The sequence below is a fragment of the Loxodonta africana genome, chromosome 18 (assembly GCF_030014295.1).
Source record: "Loxodonta africana isolate mLoxAfr1 chromosome 18, mLoxAfr1.hap2, whole genome shotgun sequence".
NCBI classification, from domain to species: Eukaryota; Metazoa; Chordata; class Mammalia; order Proboscidea; family Elephantidae; genus Loxodonta; species Loxodonta africana.
Genome location: NC_087359.1, coordinates 40,614,790 through 40,638,594, shown reverse-complemented (window position 1 = coordinate 40,638,594; position 23,805 = coordinate 40,614,790). Strand labels below are relative to the sequence as shown.

Sequence of the window (23,805 nt, the reverse complement as noted above, 5' to 3'; positions counted from 1 at the left end):
TCTTTTTTGAACTTCAGTTCTTCTAAACGTTGTTCTCCTGATTCTGCTTTTTAGAATAAGCACAACAGCAGTCAGAGTTCACTGCTTCTTTCTATTATTGGTTAATAATTATAGCACCTACTTCACAGTTTGAAACTATCCTTTTCTTGTTGGCCCTTGAACATAACCTAAAAAGATCCTCTTGTTATTGCCCTTAGCATTTTTCCAATTGTTGCTCTTCCGAGATTTCAACCTTCGCACTATTTTTAGACTTGTACAGTCCCAACTCTTTGTATTAATCTTTGGTTATATTGCACTTCTTTTCATCTTTTGTGTATCATCCTTTAAAGCTGGAACTCATCATACTTTCAGAAGTATATGAGGATGTCAGGCATGTGGTAAGCGCTAAAGAAATGTTAGTGTGGACTCTGACTCACATGTGTTTGTGTGTCTTTGGACCCCTTTTAAGACCCCTTTTAAAGCCTTTCAGACCTTGAGCTGGAGCTTAAGGAGCCCCCCCCCCCGCCCCCCGCCAGCCCTGGAATCATACAGCTCTTTACTCCAACTTTTGTGTAGACTTTTCCATTATATGCATAGCAGATAGAAGAAATTTTCAAGTCAGATTTTAAAATTAAAATATATAGAAAACATTCACCTAAAACCCAATAATATTTAATAATGAATGCTACACACCGATCCAAAGGAAGCTAACTGTATTTTGCGTAGATGCAAAGTAAAAGATTGAGTGCAAAAATAAATAAAACAAGCTATAGAGAAGTGTTAAGGCAGTCACATCAAGTTCCGGCTCTCACATGTTTCATTGCATGTGAGACCAAGTGGTCAACAATTACTTTAAAACAAAGATGAAAACGTAAGAGGGCAGGGAAACTAGATTAATTGAAATGGAACAACCAGAGCAAAAATACTGAGAATGTTCACACATTGTAAAGAATGTAACCAGTGTCACTAAACAAAAGTGAACAACTTGTGCAGAAATTGTTGAATGGGAATCTAACCTGCTGTGTAAACCTTCACTGAAAACCCAATAAAAGATTATTAAAACATATTTATTTATGTAAATATTTAAAGAAATTATTGAAGTGATCAGAAAAATTGATGGTATAATCATAACACCAATGTTTTTATTTTATGAATTAGCTACCTGTGAGATGTGTGGGATGGTTGGTGTGCGAGATGCTTTTTACTCTAAAACAAAGCGTTTCTGCAGCGTTTCATGTTCAAGAAGTTATTCATCAAACTCCAAGAAGGCAAGCATTTTGGCCAGACTTCAGGTAACGGTACAGAAACCTTCTTATTCTTTATATATGTTATTTCTATGGCTTTCTACCTGTCGTTTGATTGTGATTCACTGCATTCCACCCCTATTTGGCCACTTACGATTTTATACCTGCATTTTTACGGAATGTGTGAACCCCAAAGTTTGTTTGGTGTAAAAATTAAAAAATTATTATAAATAGGCAAGGCAGACAATCCAAAATGATTTTTTTTAACTCTTTGGGTAAGTGAAATAAAAATGCTTACCCATTTTCCAAATAAGTATAAAAACAATACATTCCTTTTTATATACAAAAATTGAAGTCATTTTCTTTTTTTCTCACAGTTTCTTTTGAGTTAACATCAAGGTAGAACCTTTGAACATTTGAGGAGAAACAATTTACCCTTTGGTTTTGCTTTCCTGTCATCCTTGATTTGAAGTTTTGATTACAGCTCATTTGCTACCTTGGCTAAATGTAAATTGATTAATCAGTTTTTTCTTTAAACTTTCATGATGTGGAAAAAATACCACCTTTTGTTTAAACGTAAATTAGTACCTACAAAACAACTGAAGATCTGATTATTGGACTAAGCGGTTACTGTTGTAGCATATAAACAACTTTTTAAAGGTGTAACATTAGTTGATTTTTGTAATCTGTTTTATTTGAGTGATCACATTTTTCTTACTCTCCTTGAACTTCTTGTTGTGATCATTACATAGCACTGAGAGGGCTATTTAACTCCCTCAACTTAAGGAAATACATCACTTAGATGTATTTCTATATTTCAGACAGACAGTACCTAAAGATCCTGAGCAGTGGTCTGTACCCAAATGGATGGCAGTTTGTCACTGTGAATTTGGCCCATGATCATTTTGTCATTGATCTTTTACGTTAGCACTAAAGGTATAAACCTCAGTCACTTGCTCTTTGAACATTAAATTATCTTCTCTTACCATATAAATAGCAATGCTTGGCAACCTGCATGAGTGAATAACCACTGGTTTTATCTACTGTAAAAAAGAATCAAGTTCCCACCACAACCTATATTTTAACATCTTATGGGATGTAATTTTTTATTAACATATTAATTTGCATATTGCTATTTTAGTCTACGCCAGCTCTGCTACTCATGTTAGATATCTACATTGTAGCAGAACTCAGAAAAAAATTTTCCACGTTAAAATTCCTTGTATGTTTCCTCTGCTTTAATAATTTTCTAAACCCTCAGTGTTTACTTAAACAGAATGAATAGTACGCAATCAAGTTAACTTTCAAGTGGTTGGGGGAATGGAAAAGAAGCCTATTTACTTAACTCTTCTTGTTTTAGGGTAAGCCTCCAACAAAGAAAGCAAAAGTTCTTCAGAAACAACCTTTAGTTGCTAAGCTAGCAGCATACGCTCAGTACCAAGCTACCTTGCAAAATCAAGCAAAGACTAAAGCAGGTAATATGGGTGAATGTAATAAATGCGAGCTATTCGATACGGATTTAGTATCTAGTTTTAATTAGTCACATTTTAATTTTTCATTCTATTTAAGTTATTATTAATGCCCTGTTAGTGCATTACAACACTACGCTTCCTGGTGGTGGGTTGGTTTCAATAAATTACACTGGAAGAAAATAGTTGAATTCACAAGTTCCCGTCCTCAGGTGGCAGTCTCCTTAATATAAATGTTTTTTATTTGGTTTATTTATTTTTTATGTACTGAATATGCTGTGGTGGGGAACACCGTGGAGATAATGGGCAAAGACGTAGGACATTTAGCAGGCTCCAGAGGAATTGGGGAGAGTAGAAGAGGAAGAGATTGAAGAAAGGACCATTTCTAATAGAAGATTCTTAAGGGAAGTACAAAAGCAAGGAAGTAAGAGGGAATGAGGTGGTATTAAAAACCCTAGTGGAGGCAGTAGGTAGTTGATAGCGGGTGGATACTTCACAGAAGTACACAGTTAGAGCTGGGTGGGAATTAAAGCAAAAACAGCGATAGCGGTGTTTATTCTCACGGACACACCTGCTCTAAGCCGTCTTCTTCCCATACCTGAAGAGCTTGTACTTCCGGAGAATGTGTGTGTATAGAAGACTTAAACTGCAGTTGGTTTGTAAACATGACATACGCTAAAGCTCATGTTTATTTAGAGTTCTTCAGTCTTTAAAAACAGAAAGTAAACTTCCTTTAAAAGGAACAAATTAATTTTGTGTCCTTTCATATTTTTAAATAATAAAATCAGTTGCCATCAAGTTGATCCCAACTCATAGTGACCCCATGTGTGTCAGAGTAGAACTGTGACTAATTTTCAGTGACTGATTTTTTGGAAGTAGATCACCAGGCCTTTTTTCCAAGGCACCTCTGGGTTGAGTTGAACTGCCAGTCTTTCAGTTAGCAGTCAGGCACCTTAATGTTTGCACTACCAGAGAACTCTTAAACAGTAGCCTTCTTTTAAGCTAAAGATTTGAGAGTTGTAATACACCTAAATTCATTTTGTTTCAGCAGCAGTCTCCATGGAAGGTTTCAGCTGGGGTAACTACATCAATAGCAATAGCTTTATAGCAGCTCCAGTTACCTGTTTTAAACATGTGAGTATAGAATTTCTCACCTTATTTTAAAATGCTTATTCATTATTTAAATCTGAAGGTACAGTAACATCTAAACATCTTACTCTGAGAAGGTCTTTGTTTTATGTATTGTAATGGAAATACTTTTTTTTTTATTAATTATTACAATAAATTACAAATTATTAATAGCTAAAAATTTCTGTAAGCTTTACAAGTAAAAACTTGCCACGAAGAAATTGCTATTTGAAATTCCTTCAAACAAGGAAGAGTACTAGTCTCAACCACTTTTCATATTATGTTGAACCATATGAAAATGCCGGTTTTCCATGTCAAAACAGTTGCATATTGACAATTTCATATTGTCCAACCTAATATTAGAAACCATTCTTCTTGTATATTACCTAAATCTTTGTGATTCCACCTGATAATTCAAAAAAGGAAGCACCTGGCCTGACGGACTGGAAAAATCCCAAGAGTATGGCACTCGGACACCCTCATAACTCAGTACTGAAGTCAATCCTGAAGTTCACCCTTCAGCCAAAGATCAGACAGGCCAACAAAACAATAACATACATATTTCAACCATGTACACGAGACTAAATGAGTACACCAGCCCAAAAGCAAAAACAAGGTAGGAAGGAACAGGCAAACTGGACAAATGGAAATGGGGAACCCAAGGTCCAGAAGGGGAGAACGTTGACACATTGCAGGGTTGGTAGTTTCATTATCTGCGATTAGTTCTGTTCAATCCTTTTCTAAGTAATTAAACTACAAGTTCAATTTATATTTAAAGGTTTTGTCTTCTGCTGTCCATGTATAAGAAGAAAGGAAAACTTATAAAATTAGCGAATGAAATTTTTGTTTATATCTAATGTTCTGTTAACTTAGAACTTTTAAACATCAGCATGTGAACAAAAGTGAGCTTGGGTTCCTGCTGTGGAAATCCAACTGTATTTTCATTCATTCATGGCCAGCAAGGGAACTTGATCAAAGTCAAGCGTTTTAATTCAGTGACAGAAATACCACTTATTAATTTACCAGTTTTGTTCCTGGAAGGTACAGCTGCTAAGCCCTTAGTGGCATGCTGACTGTCTGAACCAACCTAAGTGGAATCTTAAATACTGGATGTCAGTGTAACATGTGATTTATTTTGCTGTAATGATGATAGTGTTATTTCTGTGAGGTGTATTAAATACGTGCAACAGCAGCTTTAAAGAGAAATACCAAGCAAATCTTTCACTCTGTTCTCTTGGCATAGTACCTTCTGCTAAGAAGTTCAGAATTAGATTTATTGCCCGGTTACAGTAACTTTTATCCTGGAATCTTGGAACATCTGTCTGTTGCCTACTTCGGAATGGCCTTTATCTCTCTTCATATCTTTAACATTCTGGGGCTTTTTTGTTTTATCTTCATAAGCCGTGTCAGTGCATTTTATATAAGCAGTCAGAATATAAGTAGTATTTCAAAGCCCCCAAAACATAATATTTTATGTTCATGTTCTATGAATGGTAGTACTCTATTAAAGGTTTTTACAAGAAAATCTCTATAACAATAATTAAACCGAACGATTTTGTTTTCAGCTTTGCACGTATAAGATTAATACACTCTGTCATACAGTATAGGGCAGCTAGCTTAGTCATGTTACTGAGATGATAGCATAGCTCTTCCTATTTCTCACTTAAAAGTGAGGCATCTGTCTCTCAAGTATGTGGACGCAGTGTGTTCTTGCTCCACTCACTTTACTACCTCTTCCTTATCAAATAGGAATATTTTATATTGGTAATTCCTTAATGTTTTGTTACTTTAACCAACATTGTCATTTGAAGCTCTTTGGCTTAGGGGATTAAACCTCATACTAGATTTTGTCCCTTTAGAGTTGAGTCCTCATGGTTCTCCCCCCTGAGGTAGTTTTCTGAGTGCCTAAAAGTTAGTAGCTGTGACTTAAGAAAGCTTCTTGTACTACTGAGAGTGAAGAATCCTGCCTTGTATCATCTTAGTCTTCCAAGACTTGACGCCTCCTCTAACACTGGTTCATCTAGAGGGCCCCTTTTCTTCATCTTCCTTCTCTCCCACTTGAGCACAGACTGAGAGCCTTTTCTCTGCTCCTAGGGGATTTTTCAAACATAATTCACAAAAAAAAATCCAATGCAAAAAATGGAAGCAGAGCTGTTCTCTGATTGAATCAAGAACTAGGGAGAGGAAGAATGACAGAGCCTTGACTGCCTTGCTTCTTTAATTTAACCCAGCCTCTTTTCCTAGAATAAGGATCCCAGATAAACACTTTATATCTTCCAGTACTTGGATTTTAGTACAATTAGTTTTAAAATTATAGAATTTGAAGAGCACAAATTTCCTTCTTCTGTGATCTATCTTTAAACTTCTGGGAATAAAGATTCTGCGGATTATATCATAGGAATATATCCTCTTTATAATTGCTGTGATAACATGTAGTGGCTTTTACTCGTGTACAACAGTGTCTGATGATGGTTTATTTGTTCATAATTTAATCAGCAGTGGAAATCAAGCCAACAGTGCCATTTAATATTTTTGCTTCTTAGTAATCTGTATATTGTGATGAACATATATTTGGTGTATCTTTCATTTTATCTAGGTGGTAGTTTTCAGTTTTTATTCTTTTTTATAGCATTGGAAACCCCACCACCACCCCCCCCAACAAACTCTAACCCATCAGAACATAGCTAGGATAATGTTATGAATCATATTCCCCAAAAATATGTTATATAAATCCTGATCTCTTTGCCTGTGGTCATAATCCCATTTGGAAATGGGTTGTCTATTATGTTAATAAGACAGGATTAGCATAGAGTGTGTCTTGAATCAATCTCTTTTGAGATATAAAAGAAATTTAAAAAGCAAGAGAGAGAAACTGGAGAGGAGGGAGAGATTGAGGCCAAGCCACAGGGAGATCTCCAAGGAACCAGGAAACAAGCTGAAGAAACAGGGACCTTCAGCCAGAGCTGACAGAGAAAGCCGTCCTCTAGAGCTGGTGCCCTGAATTCAGACTTCTGAGCTCCTAAACTGTGAGGAAATAAATGTTTGTTTGTTAAAGCCATCCACTTGTGTTATTTCTGTTACAGCAGCACTAGATAACTAAGACAGAATTTGGTACCGAGACATGGGAGTGCTATTTTAACAGATAGCTATGTTGTGGAAGTAGTTTTGGAACTGGGTAATGCGTGAAGGCTGGAAGGGTTTTAAGGTGCCTAATAATAATAAAAGCCTAGATTGCTTTGAAGAGACTGTTGATAAAATTGTGGACATCAAAGACAATTCTGTGAGGACTGAGAAGGAAGTGAGGAGAGCTATGGAGAAAGTCTCTGTTGTCTTAGAGAATACATACAGTGTCAGCAACAGAATGTTGCTAGAAATGTCGACATTAAATGTTAACTGGTGAGGCTTTTAAAGAAAATGATGTACCTGCAATTGGACAATGGAGGAAGGGTGATACTTTTTATGCACTGGCAAAGAACTTGTCAGAATTAGATTCAAATGAATGGTGGAAGGGTAGAACTTGTAAATGATGAACGTGGATATCTGGCTGAGGAGACTTCTGAGCAAGATCTTAAAGGGACCACATGGTTTCTCCTTGTCGCTTATGGTAAAATGTGAAAGAAATGGACTTAAAAATTAACTGTGCAAAATGAAAACAGAACTTAAAGATTTGGAAAATTCTGTTGTACAGACTAAGGACATGTGTCCTAGAATGTTCACCAAGGACATGGCTGCTACACAATCTTGTTAGATATTAAGCCTGTGGCTGTTGAATCTAACTAACTACCAGAGCAGAAAACCCATCAGCTTAGACTGAAGAGGACAGAGAAAGAATGAAAGGAAAGAATGCTATTTGCCTCTTGGAATTGTACAGGCAGGAAACAGGACAAAGGAGCTACATCTGTTGTCTTCCAAGAAAAGAAAAGGACCATCCCTGAAGCAGCTCGGAGATCAGCAGAACTATTGGAAAAAGCACAGGAAGCAAGGCCCTCTTGGTTTCAAAGGGTGGGGCACAGTCTCCTGAATCTCAAAGGGTAGGGTCATAGCCTCCTAGATTTCAAAGCACAGTTTCAAACCAATTGAAACTGGTTCTGTCATGCCAATGAACCAAAAAAGGAAAAGACCCAAATTTTTTCAATTTAGATGATTCTGCATAGTAGCCAGAATGGGAAAAATTACAGGTCAGAGCCGTAGAATAGGCGACTTGGAAGAGGCGTCATGAGTCCTGTCAGGAGCCTAATGCGTGAAATTCGATTATTGGCAAGACTGTGGAGAGTGACACACATTTAAAGCGGAGCAGTTGGCCACCATCTTTGAGTGGGGCACCACTGTTTCCGGCTCTTCTCAAAATCCAATGGGTAAGAAATTTGGTTGCTGTGCAACATGTACACTGCTCTTACTTTCTAAGAAGGAGATTTAGTTCTAGCAGGGATTCGACCAATAATTTTTCCTTTTACAGTGACGCTTCCTCAGCTGTGATTAAACGGAAGAACAGGTTCAAAGCCCTGTTTTAGAGAGTCAACTTGATTCCGGAGTGTGGCACCACCATTAAAGTGTACCCAGGGAATGGGGCTGCGACCTAAAGCTAAGGGTAGGGTCACCACTCAGATGGACTAGGAGAATAGGGCTGTCCAAAGCTAAGGGAACAGAGTTGCCATCCCAGTAGGCCTGGAAGGCAGAGCTGAAGCCCAGGGCCAAGGGGTCTCCATCTAGAATCCAGAGAGCTTGGCCAGCGCACAGAGTCTGGAGGACAGGACCGTTGCCCAGACAGTCTAAGAAAAAAATTATTTTCAAACCTTAGGAGCTAATGTAATTTGTTTTGCTGAGTTTTGGACTTGGTTGGTGCCTATAATCCCTTCTTTCCCTCCAACTTCTCCCATTTGTGATAGAAATAGCTACTTCGTGCCTATTCCACCATTGTAGTTTGGAAGCAGATAATTTGTATTCTAGATTTCACAGGTTCACAGATGAAGAGGAATTTTGCCCCAGGATGGAATTTGGACTTGGAGCTGATTTAAGACTTTCAGGATAATGTGATGGGGTGCATGTGTTTTGCCTGTGGCAAGGACATCAGTTTTGGGGGGACTAAAGCGTGGAATGTTATGAGTCATGTCTCCCAAAAATATGTGGTATAAATCCTGATCTCTATGCCTGTGGTTATAATCTGATTTGGGAATGCGTTGTCTTTGTTATGTTGTTAATAAGACAGAATTAGTGTAGGGTGTATCTTTAGTCAATCTCTCTTGAGATATAAGAGAGATTAAACAAACAAAGGAAACAAGTGGGTGGGGGAGGATTGATGCCAAACATGTGGAGGTCTCCAGGGAACAGAAGCCAAAGAGACAAGGACCTTCCCCCAGAGCTGACACAGAAAGGCTTCCCTTAGAGCCAGCACCCTGAATTCGGATGTCTAGCCTCCTAAACTGTTATTAGCAGCACTAGATAACTAAGAGAAGAAGAAGCTGCATGATTGGTCTGGCAGGGGTGAGGGTAGATCAGCCAGAGCCTTAGCCCTTGCCCCTTGACTCCCCTCTTCTTAACAGTCCCTAAGGTTGGGAAACTGCTGAATTAGGTGATCTGATGAGGTTTCTCAAATCATAATACATGTGTAATCCCAGAGAAGCCTCCAGTTGATCTGTGTGTATTCAGGATATTTGGCTTTAAAACACTTAATGTTTTGTTTTTTGTTTTCTCCAAGACTAATCTTTTAAATGCAAGCACTGTTACTTCTCGTCATTTGCCTTATAAAATCAAGTAAAACATTCTTTCCTAGGCACAGGCTAAAATGTGCTGTTAAATGTACACAAAACCATGCAAAAGCTAAAATCATACTCCTTCATTTATATATTTAAGGACTTCCGATTTCTTCTTTTTGGTACCTGCACTGTGTACTCTGTATACACTGATCTGTATACTCTGCCATTGCTAAGACCAAAAATGTGGTAATCATTCTATTTTTTTTCTCCCTTGAAAATAATCATAATTTGGTACAGAAAAGTATTTTGTACACATATATCCTGGTGAATTTAAAGCTGAATTTACTACACTTTTTCATTATGTCTCCACAGATATGCCTAGTGCTACGTACATTATATAGTCCCTTTTGTGCCTGACCTGTATGGCAACTTTTTGAGAGTATTTGTATTTCTTTGCAACATGTATTACAAATGTAGATTCGGGTTTTAAGGGTAGAAAAAGAAAAAGCATTTTGTTTGTGTATGTGCAATAGTGATAGTTATAGTAAAACTTGCGATCTGTATTTCTCATGTATGTGGTTATTAGTAAAATAATCTTTTTCAAGTACATTTTTTGTTGTTGATTTTTCCCAAACCTTGAGTACACACACACACACCTCTTCAACTCTGTTGAAAGTTGAAAATAAATAATGTGATTTCATGTCCATTTGAACTAAGGTTAGACTCTTCACTATGTCATCCTAGATTGCAGAATTTCTTCCTAATGGATATTAAACTGAGATCAGTTTCTGGTACTTTTTAGTGCCCCATCAGGGTTCACTGTTAGAACTGATGCCAAGAAATAGAATCTCTGCAGGAAAGCAGTGGACTTTAATACAATAAAAATCACCTGTTTTTTGTTTTAAAGAAAGCCTAAATAAATATAGAAGTTTATTTTCTTAAGTTTGGTTTACTTTCTAAAGTAGTTTTTATCTTTGTACTAGGACATCCCAATTCTTCAACAACACTGGAATTTTTCTGGTTAAAAAAATTTTTGAACTGTTTTATATTTATGCCTTTTAAATAAGTAGCCACCGCTTTCTCTTTCTTTCTACGTGTACATAGCGTTATCTCATCCTTAATCATATTTCCACCCCAAGCATTCCATTTTCCTCTTTTACTTACTCTCTTTGCACTTCCCATCTCCCTGCTGCCACCACCCCAAAAAAGTAAATTCTGGTATCAAATCAAAGGTGAGTAGACTTTCTGGAGAAGGAGAGAGCAATTTTTTCTTCCTGTTTCTACTTCTACTGATTCCAGTAAATAGTCTTTAGGAATTCTGATTTCTCTCTAGTTAAATGTTTCCTCCCTCTCTTGGCCAAATAATGCTTCATCTTTCTCTCCTAGATACACTTTATTAATCATGCCTGTTAGTCTTAATTACTTTAATGGTGGCTTTTCATACATTTGCCATATTTATTGTCAGAATAGATGCTTTATTGGTTACTTACATGCAACTTTCAGGGCTAACCTCTTCCCACTCATACTTTTTCCTAATACTGAGATCATGTGTGGTTATTAAAAATTGCAGGTTGGCATTTCTTTGCAGAGAGATCTGTATTTCTGCAGCAAAACATAGTGTGTGCAGTGTATCAGCTGTCCAGTAGTGAATACTAGCCATCCTTGCTGTTAGACTGCCTGGGAATAGTCCTGAAGTGCAGAAAATAAGACTTCCCACCCAGTTTCATAAAGTCAGTTAGGTGGAGGTATGTCATACATTTGTGTGGGGAGCCCTCAGCATTTGGATTTGGCCGTGTGCTGCAGGACCTTCCTGATGACAGCTTACCTTGCAGGGAAGGAGAGTCGCTCCCACATAGCCCTCACGAGTGGCCCTGGAGCAGGAAGTGGTGAAGCAGATCTTCCTTGTTTGGGAGGAGCCTGAGGTGGACTTCCGTCCTGAGTCTGGAAGGTAAATTTGTTGTTACCTGTAAATTATGGTTCTGCTAGTTCATACTATGCCAATCCAGACTTTCAGAGGTATCCCTCCTGCCAGCAAGAGAAGACAGATGACTTGGATGAAGATGGCTGTCAAGCCCTGGGTCATTTAGTCTTCCACATTTACCAATATACTTATTTTAAACAAAAGGACAGATATATCTATTAAGTGAACTTATTTCAACACATTGAGCACGTACTATGCTGTAACTGTGGTGCTCTTTTTTTTTTGTTTTTGTTTCTTCACTTTTTTATCTTAGTGTGAACCATATGGATTGGTTTAAGAGGGCCTAGCAGAACCATATCTTTACAGGCAAGAACAAATGTCACTTTCTGCTACTTTCTCCTATACCAATCCAGACTGTAGGGAACAAAACATAATATCCTCAATAAAGTGAACATTATTTTTTAAATGAGCATATTGACACTTTGTTTTCTTTAGTAAAATATGATTAAAAGTAACTGTCTCAAACCAATGTTAAGGCTTAAAAAAAAGTCAGTATGCCCGATTGTCATAGCTAGCTCAAAAGGAAGTCCTGTCCAGATTTATTTAGCAACGTGCCAACCTCTAACCCCCAACTTGTCCTGCAGTACAACGTAACCATGACTCTTCTCAACAAAAAGAAACTCAATTCACAAAATGTGGCAGCCAAATGGGGGGATGGGTCCCCTGCCTTAATTTAAAGCATACATTTAACTGCATCTATCTGCTCTAATTGGTTCATCTTTACAGAAACCGTTACGTGGTTTTTCTGATAATACGTGTTAGCTTAACCTATGTTATCTATCTTCCTTCCAGCCTCTCCTTTTCTGATCATACCTGCTGGCAATAGGGATGGCCCTACAGTCTAGAATGATATAGGGGGAGATAGCAGAACCTGAAGGGTCCAATCTTTCATTTTAAAAATAGTTTTGATAGATTTTTTTTTTTTTTTTTTTTGTGCAGCTGGGGGAGATAGTTCTGTGTACCCATCCAGAATCACAGATAGCTGAGATAAGTCACTGTATCCGAGCTATTGAGGTATATTCACTGCTCACTACTTAAAGGAATAGTCATTAATTGATTCTGTTTTTGGTTTCCAGACTTATCCTAGTTCAGAATTGTTTGACATTCTCTCCTTCCCCTTCAGAAATTACATAAACTACAGAGAAGATAAGGGTTGAGTATCTTTTAGGCTAATCCTCCTGTTGGGTTAGCATCCACCAAGTATGAGGGGCCTTGCGTGGAGGACGTTTGCCCAGTATTCTAATTGGCTAGTAGTTCATGTAACTCCTTGATGTCTTTGCTCATCTTTGAGTTTTGAGGCTATTTTGTCTTTTCCTCATTTGTTCGAGTTATCAGGTCTTTTTAACCTTTCCTAATCCTTTTCTTTATGATAAAGATTCTAAATTATAGCTAACGAACTGATTATCGAGCTACAGAGACTGTCTAACATTATCAGCATTTGTATTCCTAAATGCACTTACTTGAATTAGTTAACTGTTGCACAAATTCCAAATAATCGTGAATTGCCTTGAGCTTTAAGGAGTAAAATGTAATGGAAATTGTAACTTGGGAACATATGTTAGATGTTAGAAGACTTCGTTGATGGTACTCATTTAATTGATTTTCTGAGTCCCTACCTTAACACTTGGTGCGAAGACTAACGATTACCACTTCTAACATTAAAAGTTTTCTCCTTGTTTATGGTAATTCCTGTATGGAAAATATTGAAATAATAATTTTGTTTAGTGTTTTTCCCTCATGTCCATTTTAACAGACTATTTATAGTCTATGAATTTAACATAAGTTGAAAATATAGATAAATAAGTTTTGTTTCTCCTGTTATTGGAAACCATCTTGCTGACTGGAATTATTTTTCTTTCTGTTCTTTGACTGGGTCTTTTAAAAATTAAAGATTAGCATAAAGTGTATTCGTTCAGCACATACTAAAAATAATGTTTCTTAAACCGACTTTATCCTATAAAATGTTATCAGGTTTGTAACTCAGCTTTACAAAAACTGCTGCTTAAGTCTGTTGTTCAGACAGTATTGAATATTGAAGTCAACGTGGATGTAGTTTATGTGAGTTCTCTTCATCTTGGGCTTTTATCTTGACACTGGCTTTTTCAAAATAGAATTCTGTGAAAAAAAAAATTTATATTTAGGAAAAAATGAATGAATTAAAATTGCATGTTATATGATTTCCATTACCGATGGTAATGCTTGATTTTGAGTTGTATGTTCAGACTTTATGTTAACAACAAGGTGTTAATTTAATAATTTTTATGTACAGGCACCTATGGGGACCTGCTGGGGTGATATCTCAGAAAATGTGAGAATAGAAGTTCCTAATACAGACTGCAGCCTACCTACCAAAGTCTTCTGGATTGCTGGAATTGTAAAACTAGCAGGTGAAAAGAATGCATGATAATTTACTAGAAAATGCTAATGACATTTGTAACCTTTTGTAAGAAAACATTTCTTAAAACATTGCCAAAGAAATAATGAACATATTATGACATGGCACAGGGGTTGGCATAATTTTTCTTAAAGGGCCACATAGTAAATATTTTCAGCGTTAAGAGCTGTATGTGATCTCTGTCACAACTACTCAAGTCTACCACTGGATCGCAAAGGCAGCTATAGCAGTATGTCAGTGAATGAGCGTGGCTGTGTTCCTATAAAACTTTAGTTATGGACATGAAATTTGAATTTAACATAATTTTCATGAAATACTTCTCTTCCATTGATTTTTTGTTTTCAACCATTTAAAAATGGAAAAACTATTCTTAGTTCACAGATTGGAGAGAGTCAGTTGGCTAGATTTGGCCCATGGGCTATAGTTTGCCACACCCTGTAGTAAGAAAATGCTTTGAAAAGCAATAAAAAGTTGAGCTACTAAAAACAGTGATAATGTCCATGATACCAAAAGTAAACAAGTGTTGATAATTTCATATATCTTGGGTTCCCCCTTTGTCTTTATTTCCACGGCCTCCTCATGCCCAGCCCTTGTTACCTTATTACTGGTGAAATAAACGTGTTAGGTATCTACTATGTTAGACGCTGTATGAGTGACATGCAGAACTATAAGACTTATTTTTTTGCAAACCTGGGCTTATCTACCAGAAGTTGAATAGTACCAGGTATCATGTGACAAGGGGGTCCGTGAGTAGCATAGGAGGGCAGTGTAGTAAGTTTAGAGAAGGAGCAGCCACTCAGATGAGAAAATTTGTCATTATATTACTGCAAGAGCTATGTAACTCATCCTGTTCTTTCTTGTCTCGTCTCCCAGCTGTTCTCCCCCAGAATACTCTACTCTCTTCTAAATGCGGCTGATAGACTTCATTTACCTAAAAATTATCTTAATTCCATCTTTAGTAGCTTCTTTGTCCTAATAGGTTCAGAGTAGTTTGCATTTAAGGATATTGAATTGTACCATGTGCCACTGGCCAAACTTTTTGATACTCCTCTACATGAATGGTCTGTTCTAAAGAGGCTGGACTCCCTCTTTCCTGCATACAACATGTTCTTTGCCAGGCTTGTGCCTTTGCTCACTCTTCTAAAAGTGCCCCACACTGGATACCTACCTGTGTTACCCAGTTTAATCCCTACCTTTTCCGTGAAACATTTAGCATTATCTAAACTCTTATATTATTTTCTACACCATAATTTTGAAAACAGCAACTGTTGTTTCTGTCCTAGATATTTAAGTCAGTTACATTTAAATAGCTCTAAAGATCAGTGCACTTAATATCTAAGAATTGTTTCTACCTTCTGTCTCTGATTTTCCATTTCTATGTTACCTAATTGCGTTATATCTCTTATTTTAGAACACCTTAATGCTATTTTAGAAGGAAGCCTGATGTTAGTCATGAAGTGGACTCAGCAACAGTTAGGAAACTCGTCAATTATACTTTTTTAATTATTGAATTTTAAAACTGTAGGTTTAATGCTGTAAATCCTAATGTATACTAACACATGAAAATGCTGACTAAACCTGGCTCCTGGCCTGAAATACAAGCTTCTTAAACAACAACAACAAAAAAAATACCCATTGCCTTGGAGTTGATTCAGACTCATAGTGACCCTATACAGAGTAGAACTGCCCCATAGGGTTTTCAAGGAACGGCTGGTGGTCCTTTCTTATTCCACTAAAAAGGCCTGAAATTAAACCTTAATTAACATAGGTTTATTAAATTATAAACAATATATGTTACGTACTTTTGTTCTTTAAGGCTTCCTATTCGCCTACTGCATAATAGTTTTTTAAGTGATTTCACGTACTTTTGTGTTTATTGAACTTTTTAACCTAGCATTTTCATATCTTGTTACGTTGTTAGGTGCCATCTAGCTAGTTCCAGCTCATAACAACTCTGTACAGCAGAACGAAACTGTTCGGTCCTGCACCATCCTCACTTTCGTTTCTGTTTTAGCCCGTTGTTAACAGCCACTGTGTCAGTCAATCTCATCAAGAGTCTTCGTTTTCACTGACCCTCTGCTTTTACTAAGCATAACGTCCTTCTCCAGGGACTGCCCCCCCCCCCTTTTTTCTAATTGTGCTTTAATCCAAGGTTTACAAGTGAAGTCAGTCTCTCATTAAAAAATTTATATACACGTTGCTATATACTCCTGATTGCTGTCCCCCAATGAGACAGCGCACTCCTCTCCACCCTCTATTTTCATATCCATTCAGCCAACTTCTCACCCCCTCTGCCTTCCCATCTCCCCTCCAGACAGAAGCTGCCCACATAGTCTCATGTGTCTACTTGATCCAAGAAGCTCACTCCTCACCAGTATCATTTCCTATCCTATAGTCCAGTTCAATCCCTGTCTGAAGAGTTGGTTTTGGGAATGGTTCCTGTCTTGGGCTAACAGAAGGTCTGGCGACCATGACCTCTGGGGTCCTTCTAGTCTCAGACCATTGAGTCTGGTCTTTATATGAGAATTTGAGGTCTGCATCCCACTGCTCTCCTGCTCCCTCAGGGGTTCTCTGTTGTGTTCCCTTTCAGGGCAGTCATCGGTTGTAGCTGGGCACCATCTGGTTCTTCTGGTCTCAGGCTGATACGGGACTGCTCCCTTTTGATATCATGTCAAAAGTATGTGAGACAAAGTCTTAACATCGTTGATTCTAAGGAGCATTTTAACTATACTTTTTTCAAGACAGATTTATTCGTTCTTCTGGCCGGCCCTGGTGTATTCAGTATTCTTTGCCAACACCATAATTCGAATGCATCAGTTCTTCTTTGGCCTTCCTTATTCATTGTCCATCTTTCGTATGCATATGAGGTGACTGAAAATACCATGGCTTGGGTCAGGTGCACCTTAGTCCTCAAGGTGCCATCTTTGCCTTTTAACACGTTAAAGATGCCTTTTGCAGCAGATTTGCCCAGTGAATACATCTTTGATTTCTTGATTTATGCTTCTGTGGGCATTGTTCGTGGATCCAAGGAAAATGAAATCCTTGACAACCTCAGTATGTTCTGTTTATCATGATGTTGCTTATTGGTCCAGTTTTGAGGATTTTTGTTTTCTTTATGTTTTGAAATGCAATCCATACTGAAGGCTGTGGTCTTTGATCTTCATCAGTAAGTGCTTCATGTCCTCTTCACTTTCAGCAAGCAAGGTTGTGTCATCTACATATCACAGGTTGTAATGTTTCTTTCTCTAACCGCGATGCCACACTCTTCTTCATATAATACAGCTTCTCGAATTATTGGCTCAGCATACAGATAAAGTAATTGTGGTGAAAGGATACAACCCTGACAGACACCTTTCCTGGTTTTAAACCATGCAGTATCCCATTGTTATGTTTGAAGGGGCTATTGCATAGTTTCAAATACCATCTTGGTCTGTGTACAGGTTGTGCATGAGCACAATTAAGTGTCCTGGAATTCCCATTTTTCTCAATATTGTCCATACTTTGTTGTGACCCACACAGCCAAATGCCTTCACATAGTCAATAAAACAGGTAAACATCTTTCTGGTATTCTCTCCTTTCAGCGAAGATCTGCCATGGATCAGCAATAATATCCCTCATTCCATATCCACTTTTGAATCTGGCTTGATTTTTTTTTTTTTTTTTTTAAACAGCAGAAATTAGTTTTTCATTAAAAAATTTTATACACAAATAGTTTTGTGACATTGGTCGCAGTACCTGCAATGTGTTAGCTTTCTCTCCCTCTCCCTTTCCCTTTCCACCATGGGTTCTCCATGTCCATTCATCCAGTTTTCCTGTCCCTTTCTGCTGTCTCGTCTTTGCTTTTAGGCGGGTGGTTGCACGTTTGGTCTCGTATACTTGATTGAACTAAGAAGTATTTGTTTCATAGGCCTGTCTAGTCTTTGGCTGAAAGGTGGACTTCAGGAGCGGCTTCAATTCTAAGTTAGCAGGGTGTCTGGGGGCCATAGCCTTGGGAATTCCTTCGGTAACTCTGGTCTTCGTGAACTTGTATTTTGTTCTACATTTTTCTCCTGCTCTGTCCAGGATCCTCTATCGTGTTCCCTGTCAGAGCAGTCACTGGTGGTAGGTAGGCACCATCAGTTCTTCTGGGCTCAGTCCGCTGCAGGCTGTGGCTCGTGTGGTCCATTATTAGTCCTTTGGACTAATGTTTCCCTTGTATCTTTGGTTTTCTTCATTCTCCTTTGCTCTAAATGTGATAGGACTAATTGATGTGTCTTAGATGGCCACTCATAAGCTTTTAAGACCCCAGACACTACTCACTAAAGTAGAATGTGGAACACTTTTTATGGACTATATTATGCCAGTTGACATACGTGTTCCCTGAGAACATGGTCCCCAGCCCTCAGCCCCAATAAGTTGATTCCTCAAGGTGTTTGCATGTGTCTAGGAAGCTTCTGTGACTTTGCCTTGGTCAAGATGTGCTGACTTCCCCTATATTTTGTGTTGTCTTTCCCTTCACCAGAGTTAACACTTGTCTGCTATCTAGTTAGTGATTTCCCCTTCCTACCCCTCGCTTCCCCTCCCTCATAACAATCAAAATTTTTTTTCTGTGTGTAAACCTTTCCTTGGGTTTTTATAATAGTAGTCTCATGCAATATTTGTCCTTTGGTAATTGACTTATTTCACTGAGCATAAAGCCTTCGAGATTGATCCATATTATGAGATGTTTTTGTAGTTCATCGTGTTTTTTATCATGGCGTAGTATTCCATTGTGTGTAGGTGCCATAATTCATTTATCCATTCATCTGTTGCTGGGCACTTAGGTTGTTTCTGTCTTTTTTCTATTGTGAACGATGCTGCAGTGAACATGGGTGTGCATATGTCTGTTCTTGTAATGGCTCATTTCTCTAGGAGATATTCCTACGAGTGGATTGCTGGATCATATGGTATTTCTATTTCTAGCTTTTTTAGGAAGCACAATATCATTTTCCATAGTACTTAGACCATTTTACATTCTTACCAGCAGTGCATAAGAGTTCCAGCCTGTCCACAACCTCTCTGACATCTGTTAATTTCTGGGGTTTTTTTTTGTTTTGATTCATGCCAGCAATGTCAGAGTGAGATGGTGTCTCATTATAGTTTTAATTTGCATTTCTCTAATGGCTAATGATCATGAGCATTTCCTCATGTGCCTGTTAGCCGCCTGAATGTCTTCTTTGGTGAAGTGTCTATTCATATCCTTTGCCCATTTTATGATTGGGTTATTTGCCTTTTTGTTGTTGAGGTGTCAAAGTATTCTATAGATTTTAGAGATTAGATCCTTGCCAGATATGTCATAGCCAGAAATTTTTTCCCAGTCTGTAGGTTCTCTTTTTACTCTTAGTGAAGTCTTTTAATGAGCATAAGTGTTTACTTTTTTAGGAGCTCCTGCTTATCTAGTTTATTTTCTGGTGTTTGTGCATTGTTAGTTATGGTTTGAATTCTCTTTATGTCATGCATTAGGGCCTCTAGTGTTACTCCTGTTTTTCTTCCATAATCTCTATCCTTTTAGATTTTATATTTAGGTCTTTGATGCATTTTGAGTTAGTTTTTGTATATGGTTTGAGGTATGGGTCCTGTTTCATTTTTTTTACAGATAACATCCAATTTTGTCAGCACCATTTATTAAAAAAGACTGTCTTTTCCTCATTTAATGGACTTTAGTCCTTTGTAAACAAAGATCAGCTGATCATAGGTAGATAGATTTGTATCTGGATTCTGGATTCTATTCCGTTGGTCTGTGTGTCTATCATTGTACCAGTACCAAGCTGTTTTGACTACCATGGATGTATAGTAGGTCCTGAGATCAGGTTGTGTGAGGCTTCCTACATTGTTCTCTTTCTTGAATAATGCTTTGCTTATCTGGGGCCTCTTTCCTTGCCATATAAAGTTGGTAATTAGTTTTTCGATATTGTTAAAGAATGTTGTTGGTGTTTGGATCCGGATCGTGTTATATCTGTGGATTGCTTTCGGTAGGATTTACATTTTCAGTGTTGAGTCTTCCTATCCATAAACATGGTATGTTTTTCCATTTATGTAGGTCTCTTGATTTCTTGCAATATTGTTTTGTAGTTTTCTCTGTATAGGTCTTTTACATTCCTGGTTAAATTTATTCTTATCTTTTTATGAGCTATTATAAATGGTATTGTTTTCCTGATTTCCATTTCAAAGTTCTCTTTGTTGGTGTAAAGGAATCCAACTGATTTTTCTGTGTTGATCTTGTATCTTGCTAGTCTGCTGAATCTTTCTATCAGTTCCAGTAGTTTCCTTGTGGAATCTTTGGCGTCCTCTGTGTATAGAATCATATCTTCTACAAACAGAGATAGTTTTACTTCTCCCTTCTCAATTTGGATTCCCTTTCTTTCTTTTTCTTGCCTTGTTGCTCTAAAAAAAAAACTAGTACTTTCTACACATGTTAAATAGGAGTGCTAATAAAGGGCATAATTGCCTTATTTCCATTCTCAGGAGGAATGCTTTCAGCTTCTCTCGAGAATGATGTTAGCTATTGGTTTTTTATATGTCCTTTATTATATTGAGGAATTTCTCTTCTATTCCTATTTTGTCAAGAATTTTTATCAGGAACCGGTGTTGGACTTTATCAGATGACTTTTCTGCATCAATTAAGATGATCATGTGATTCTTTTGTTCTATTTATATGGTGGATTATGTTGATTGATTTTCTAATGTTGAACTGTTCTTGCTTGCCTGGTATGAATCCCACTTGGTTGGGCCATAGTGTTTTCTTTTTTTGAAATGATGCTGAATTCTACTGGCTAGAATTTTGCTGAGAATTTTTGCACCTATATTCATGAGGGATGTTGGTATGTAGCTTTCTTTTATCGTTGTGTCTTTTACCTGGCTTTGGTATCAGGGTTATGCAGATTTCATAGAATGAATTTGGAAGTATTCCTTCCTTCTCTGTGCTCCACAATAGTTTGCATAGTACTTGTATGAGCTCTTTGAATATTTGGTGGAATTCTCCAGTGAAGTCATCAGGCCAGGGCTTTTTTGTTGGGAGTTTTTTTTATTACCTGTTCCATTTCTTCTCTTGTTATTGGCCTGTTCAGATTTTTCTATCTCAGCTTGTGTTAGTTTAGGGTAGGTAGTATATGTCTAGAAATTTGTCCATTTCCTCTAGGTTCGCAAATTTGTTGGAGCATAGTTTTTCATAGTATTCCATTATGATCCTTTTATTTTGCTTGGTCTGTTGTAATGTCCCCCATCTCATTTCTTATTTGTATTATTTGCTTCCTCTCCTGTTTTTCTTTTGTCAGTTTGGCCAGTGGTTTGTCGATTTTGTTAATCCTTTCAAAAACCAACTTTTGGTCTTGTTGAATCTTTGTGTTGTTTTTGTATTCTCTATTTCATTTGGAAACCCCGGTGGCGTAGTGGTTAAGAGCTGCGGCTACTAACCAAAAGATAGTTCAAATGCACCAGGCACTCTTTGGAAACCCTATGGGGCAGTTCTGCTCTGTCCTGTAGGGTCACTATGAGTCAGAATCGACAAGACAGCAGCAGATTTATAGGGTTTTTTTTTGTTTGTTTCTATTTCATTTATTTCTGTTCTGATTTTTATTATTTCCATCTTCTAGTGGCTGTGGGCATCTTTTGCTGTTCTCTTTCTATTTGTTCAAGTTGGAGAGCTAATGTTTTAATTTTGGCCCATTTTTCTTTTTTGATGGGAGCCATCATTGCTATAAATTGACCTCTGAGCACTGCCTTTGCTATGTCCCAGAGGTTTTGGTATGATGTGTTTTCATTCTCATTTGATCCTAGGAATTTTTTTGTTCCCTCTTTGATTTCTTCTATTACCTGTTTGTTTTTATGCAAGGTATTACTCAGTTTCTATGAATTTGATTTTTTTCCTGTTACTGATTTCTACTTTTATGGCGCTGTGGTCAGAATGTTCTGTATTATTTCGATGTTTTGGATTTTATTGAGGGTTGCTTCATGGTCTATTCTGAAGAATAAAGAATATTCCATGTCATTGAAAAAGAATGTATACTTTGATGCTGTTGGGTGGAGTGTTCTGTATATTCCTTTGAGGCCAAGTTGGTTGATTTTGGCCTTTAGATCTTCTGTATCTTGAGTTCTTTCTAGGTGTTCTGTTCCCAAGAGTGGTGTGTTGAAGTCTCCTAGTATAACAGGCATACCTTGTTTTATTGTGCTTTGCAGATAATTGCGTTTTTCACAAATTGTAGCAAGCCTGTAGCAAGCAAGTCTGTCAGCAACATTTTCCCAACAGCATGTGCTCACTTCATGCCTCTGTGTTACATTTTGGTAATTCTCACAATATCTCAAACTTTTTCATTATTATCATATCTGTTATGATGACCTATGATCAGTAATCTTTGGTTTTACTGTTGTAATTGTTTTGGGGCTCCATGAACAGCACCTGTGTAAGAGGCAAACTTAATAAATGTGTGTGTTCTGACTGCTCCACCAATCAGCCATTCCTCTTTCTTTCTCCCTCTTCTCAGGCATCGCTTTTTCCTGAGACATGACGATATTGAAATTAGGCCAATTAATAACCCTACAGTGGCCTCAAAGTTTTCAAGTGAAAGGAAGAGTTGCATACCTCTCACTTTAAATCAAAAGCTGGAAATGATTAAGCTTAGTGAGGAAGACACATCAAAAGCCAAGACAGGACAAAAGCTAGGCTTCTTGTGCCAAATAGTTAGCCAAGTTGTAAATTCAAAGGAAAAGTTCTTGAAGGAAATTAAAAGTGCTACTCCAGTGAACACATGAATGATAAGAAAGCAAAACAGCCTTATTGCTGGTATGGAGAAAGTTTTAGTGGTCTGGATGGAAGGTCAGACCAGCCACAAAGTTTCCTTAAGCCAAAGCCTAAATCGAGAGCGAGGCCCTGACTCTCTTCAATTCTTTGAAGACTGAAAGAGTTGAGGAACCTGCAAAAGTTTGAAGCTAGCAGAAGTTGGTTCGTGAAGTTTAAGGAAAGAGGCTGTCTCCGTAACATAAAACTTGGTGAAGCAGCAGGTGCTGATGTCGAGTCGCAGCAGGTTAACCAGAAGACCCGGCTACGGTAACTGATGAGGGTGGCTGCACTAAACAGCAGATGTTCAATGGCAACGGAACAGCCTCGTATCGAAAGAAGACTTTCATAGCTAGAGAGGGGATGTCAGTGCCGGGCTTCAAAGGACGGGCTGACTCTCTTGTTGGGGGCTCATGCATCTGGTGACTTGAAGTTGAAGCCAGTGCTCAACTGAAAACCTTCTGGAAAGGATTCACCATTCTAGATGCCGTTAAGAACATGGGGGAGGTCAAAATATCAACATTAGCAGAAGTTTGGAAGAAGTTGATTCCAACCCTCATGGATGACTTCGAGGAATTCAGGACTTCAGTGGAGAAAGTAACTGCGGATGTGGTGGAAATAGGAAGGTAGCTAGAATTAAACGTGGAACCTGAAGATGGGACTGAATTGCTGCGGTCTTACGATAAAACTTTCATGGATGAGGAGTTGCTTCTTAGGGATGAGCAAAGAGTGGTTTCTTGAGATGGAATCTGCTGTTGAAATCTACTCCTGTTGAAAATGCTGTGAACATTGTTGAAATGACAACAGTGGATTTAGAATTTACATAAACTTGGTTGATAAAGTAGCAGCAGGGTTTGAGAGAATTGACTCCAGTTTTAAAAGTTCTGTGGGTAAAATGCTATCAAACAACATCACATGCTACAGAGAAATCTTTCGTGAAAGGAGAGTCAGTCGATGCAGCAAACTTCATCGTTATCTTAAGAAATTGCTGCAGCTACTGCAACCTTCAGCACCTACCTCCCAGTCAGTCATCAGCCATCAACATCAAAGCAAGACTCTTCACCAGAAAAAAGATGACTACTTGCTGAAGGCTCAGATGATGGTTGGCATTTTTTAGCAATAAAG

At 37.8% G+C, this 23,805-nt stretch overlaps 1 protein-coding gene across 15 annotated transcripts in view; it reads left to right on the top strand.

Moving 5' to 3' along the window:
• MBTD1 (mbt domain containing 1) overlaps positions 1–23,805 on the top strand; it is a 74,232-nt gene that overhangs the window by 27,518 nt on the left and 22,909 nt on the right. For 9 of the 15 annotated variants that reach the window (XR_010318361.1, XM_064271249.1, XM_064271248.1 and 6 more), the window contains 4 exons: positions 1,138–1,277; positions 2,584–2,698; positions 3,741–3,826; positions 13,764–13,881. Coding sequence is in view for 14 of the 15 variants with exons in the window: in XM_064271249.1 (XP_064127319.1) it covers positions 1,138–1,277; positions 2,584–2,698; positions 3,741–3,826; positions 13,764–13,881 (459 nt within the window). In the remaining variant the exon portion in view is untranslated. Of the gene's footprint in view, positions 1–1,137; positions 1,278–2,583; positions 2,699–3,740; positions 3,827–11,345; positions 11,462–13,763; positions 13,882–23,805 lie in introns of those variants that run through there. The other 6 variants (XM_064271245.1, XM_023553573.2, XM_064271243.1 and 3 more) reach the window with 5 other exon arrangements.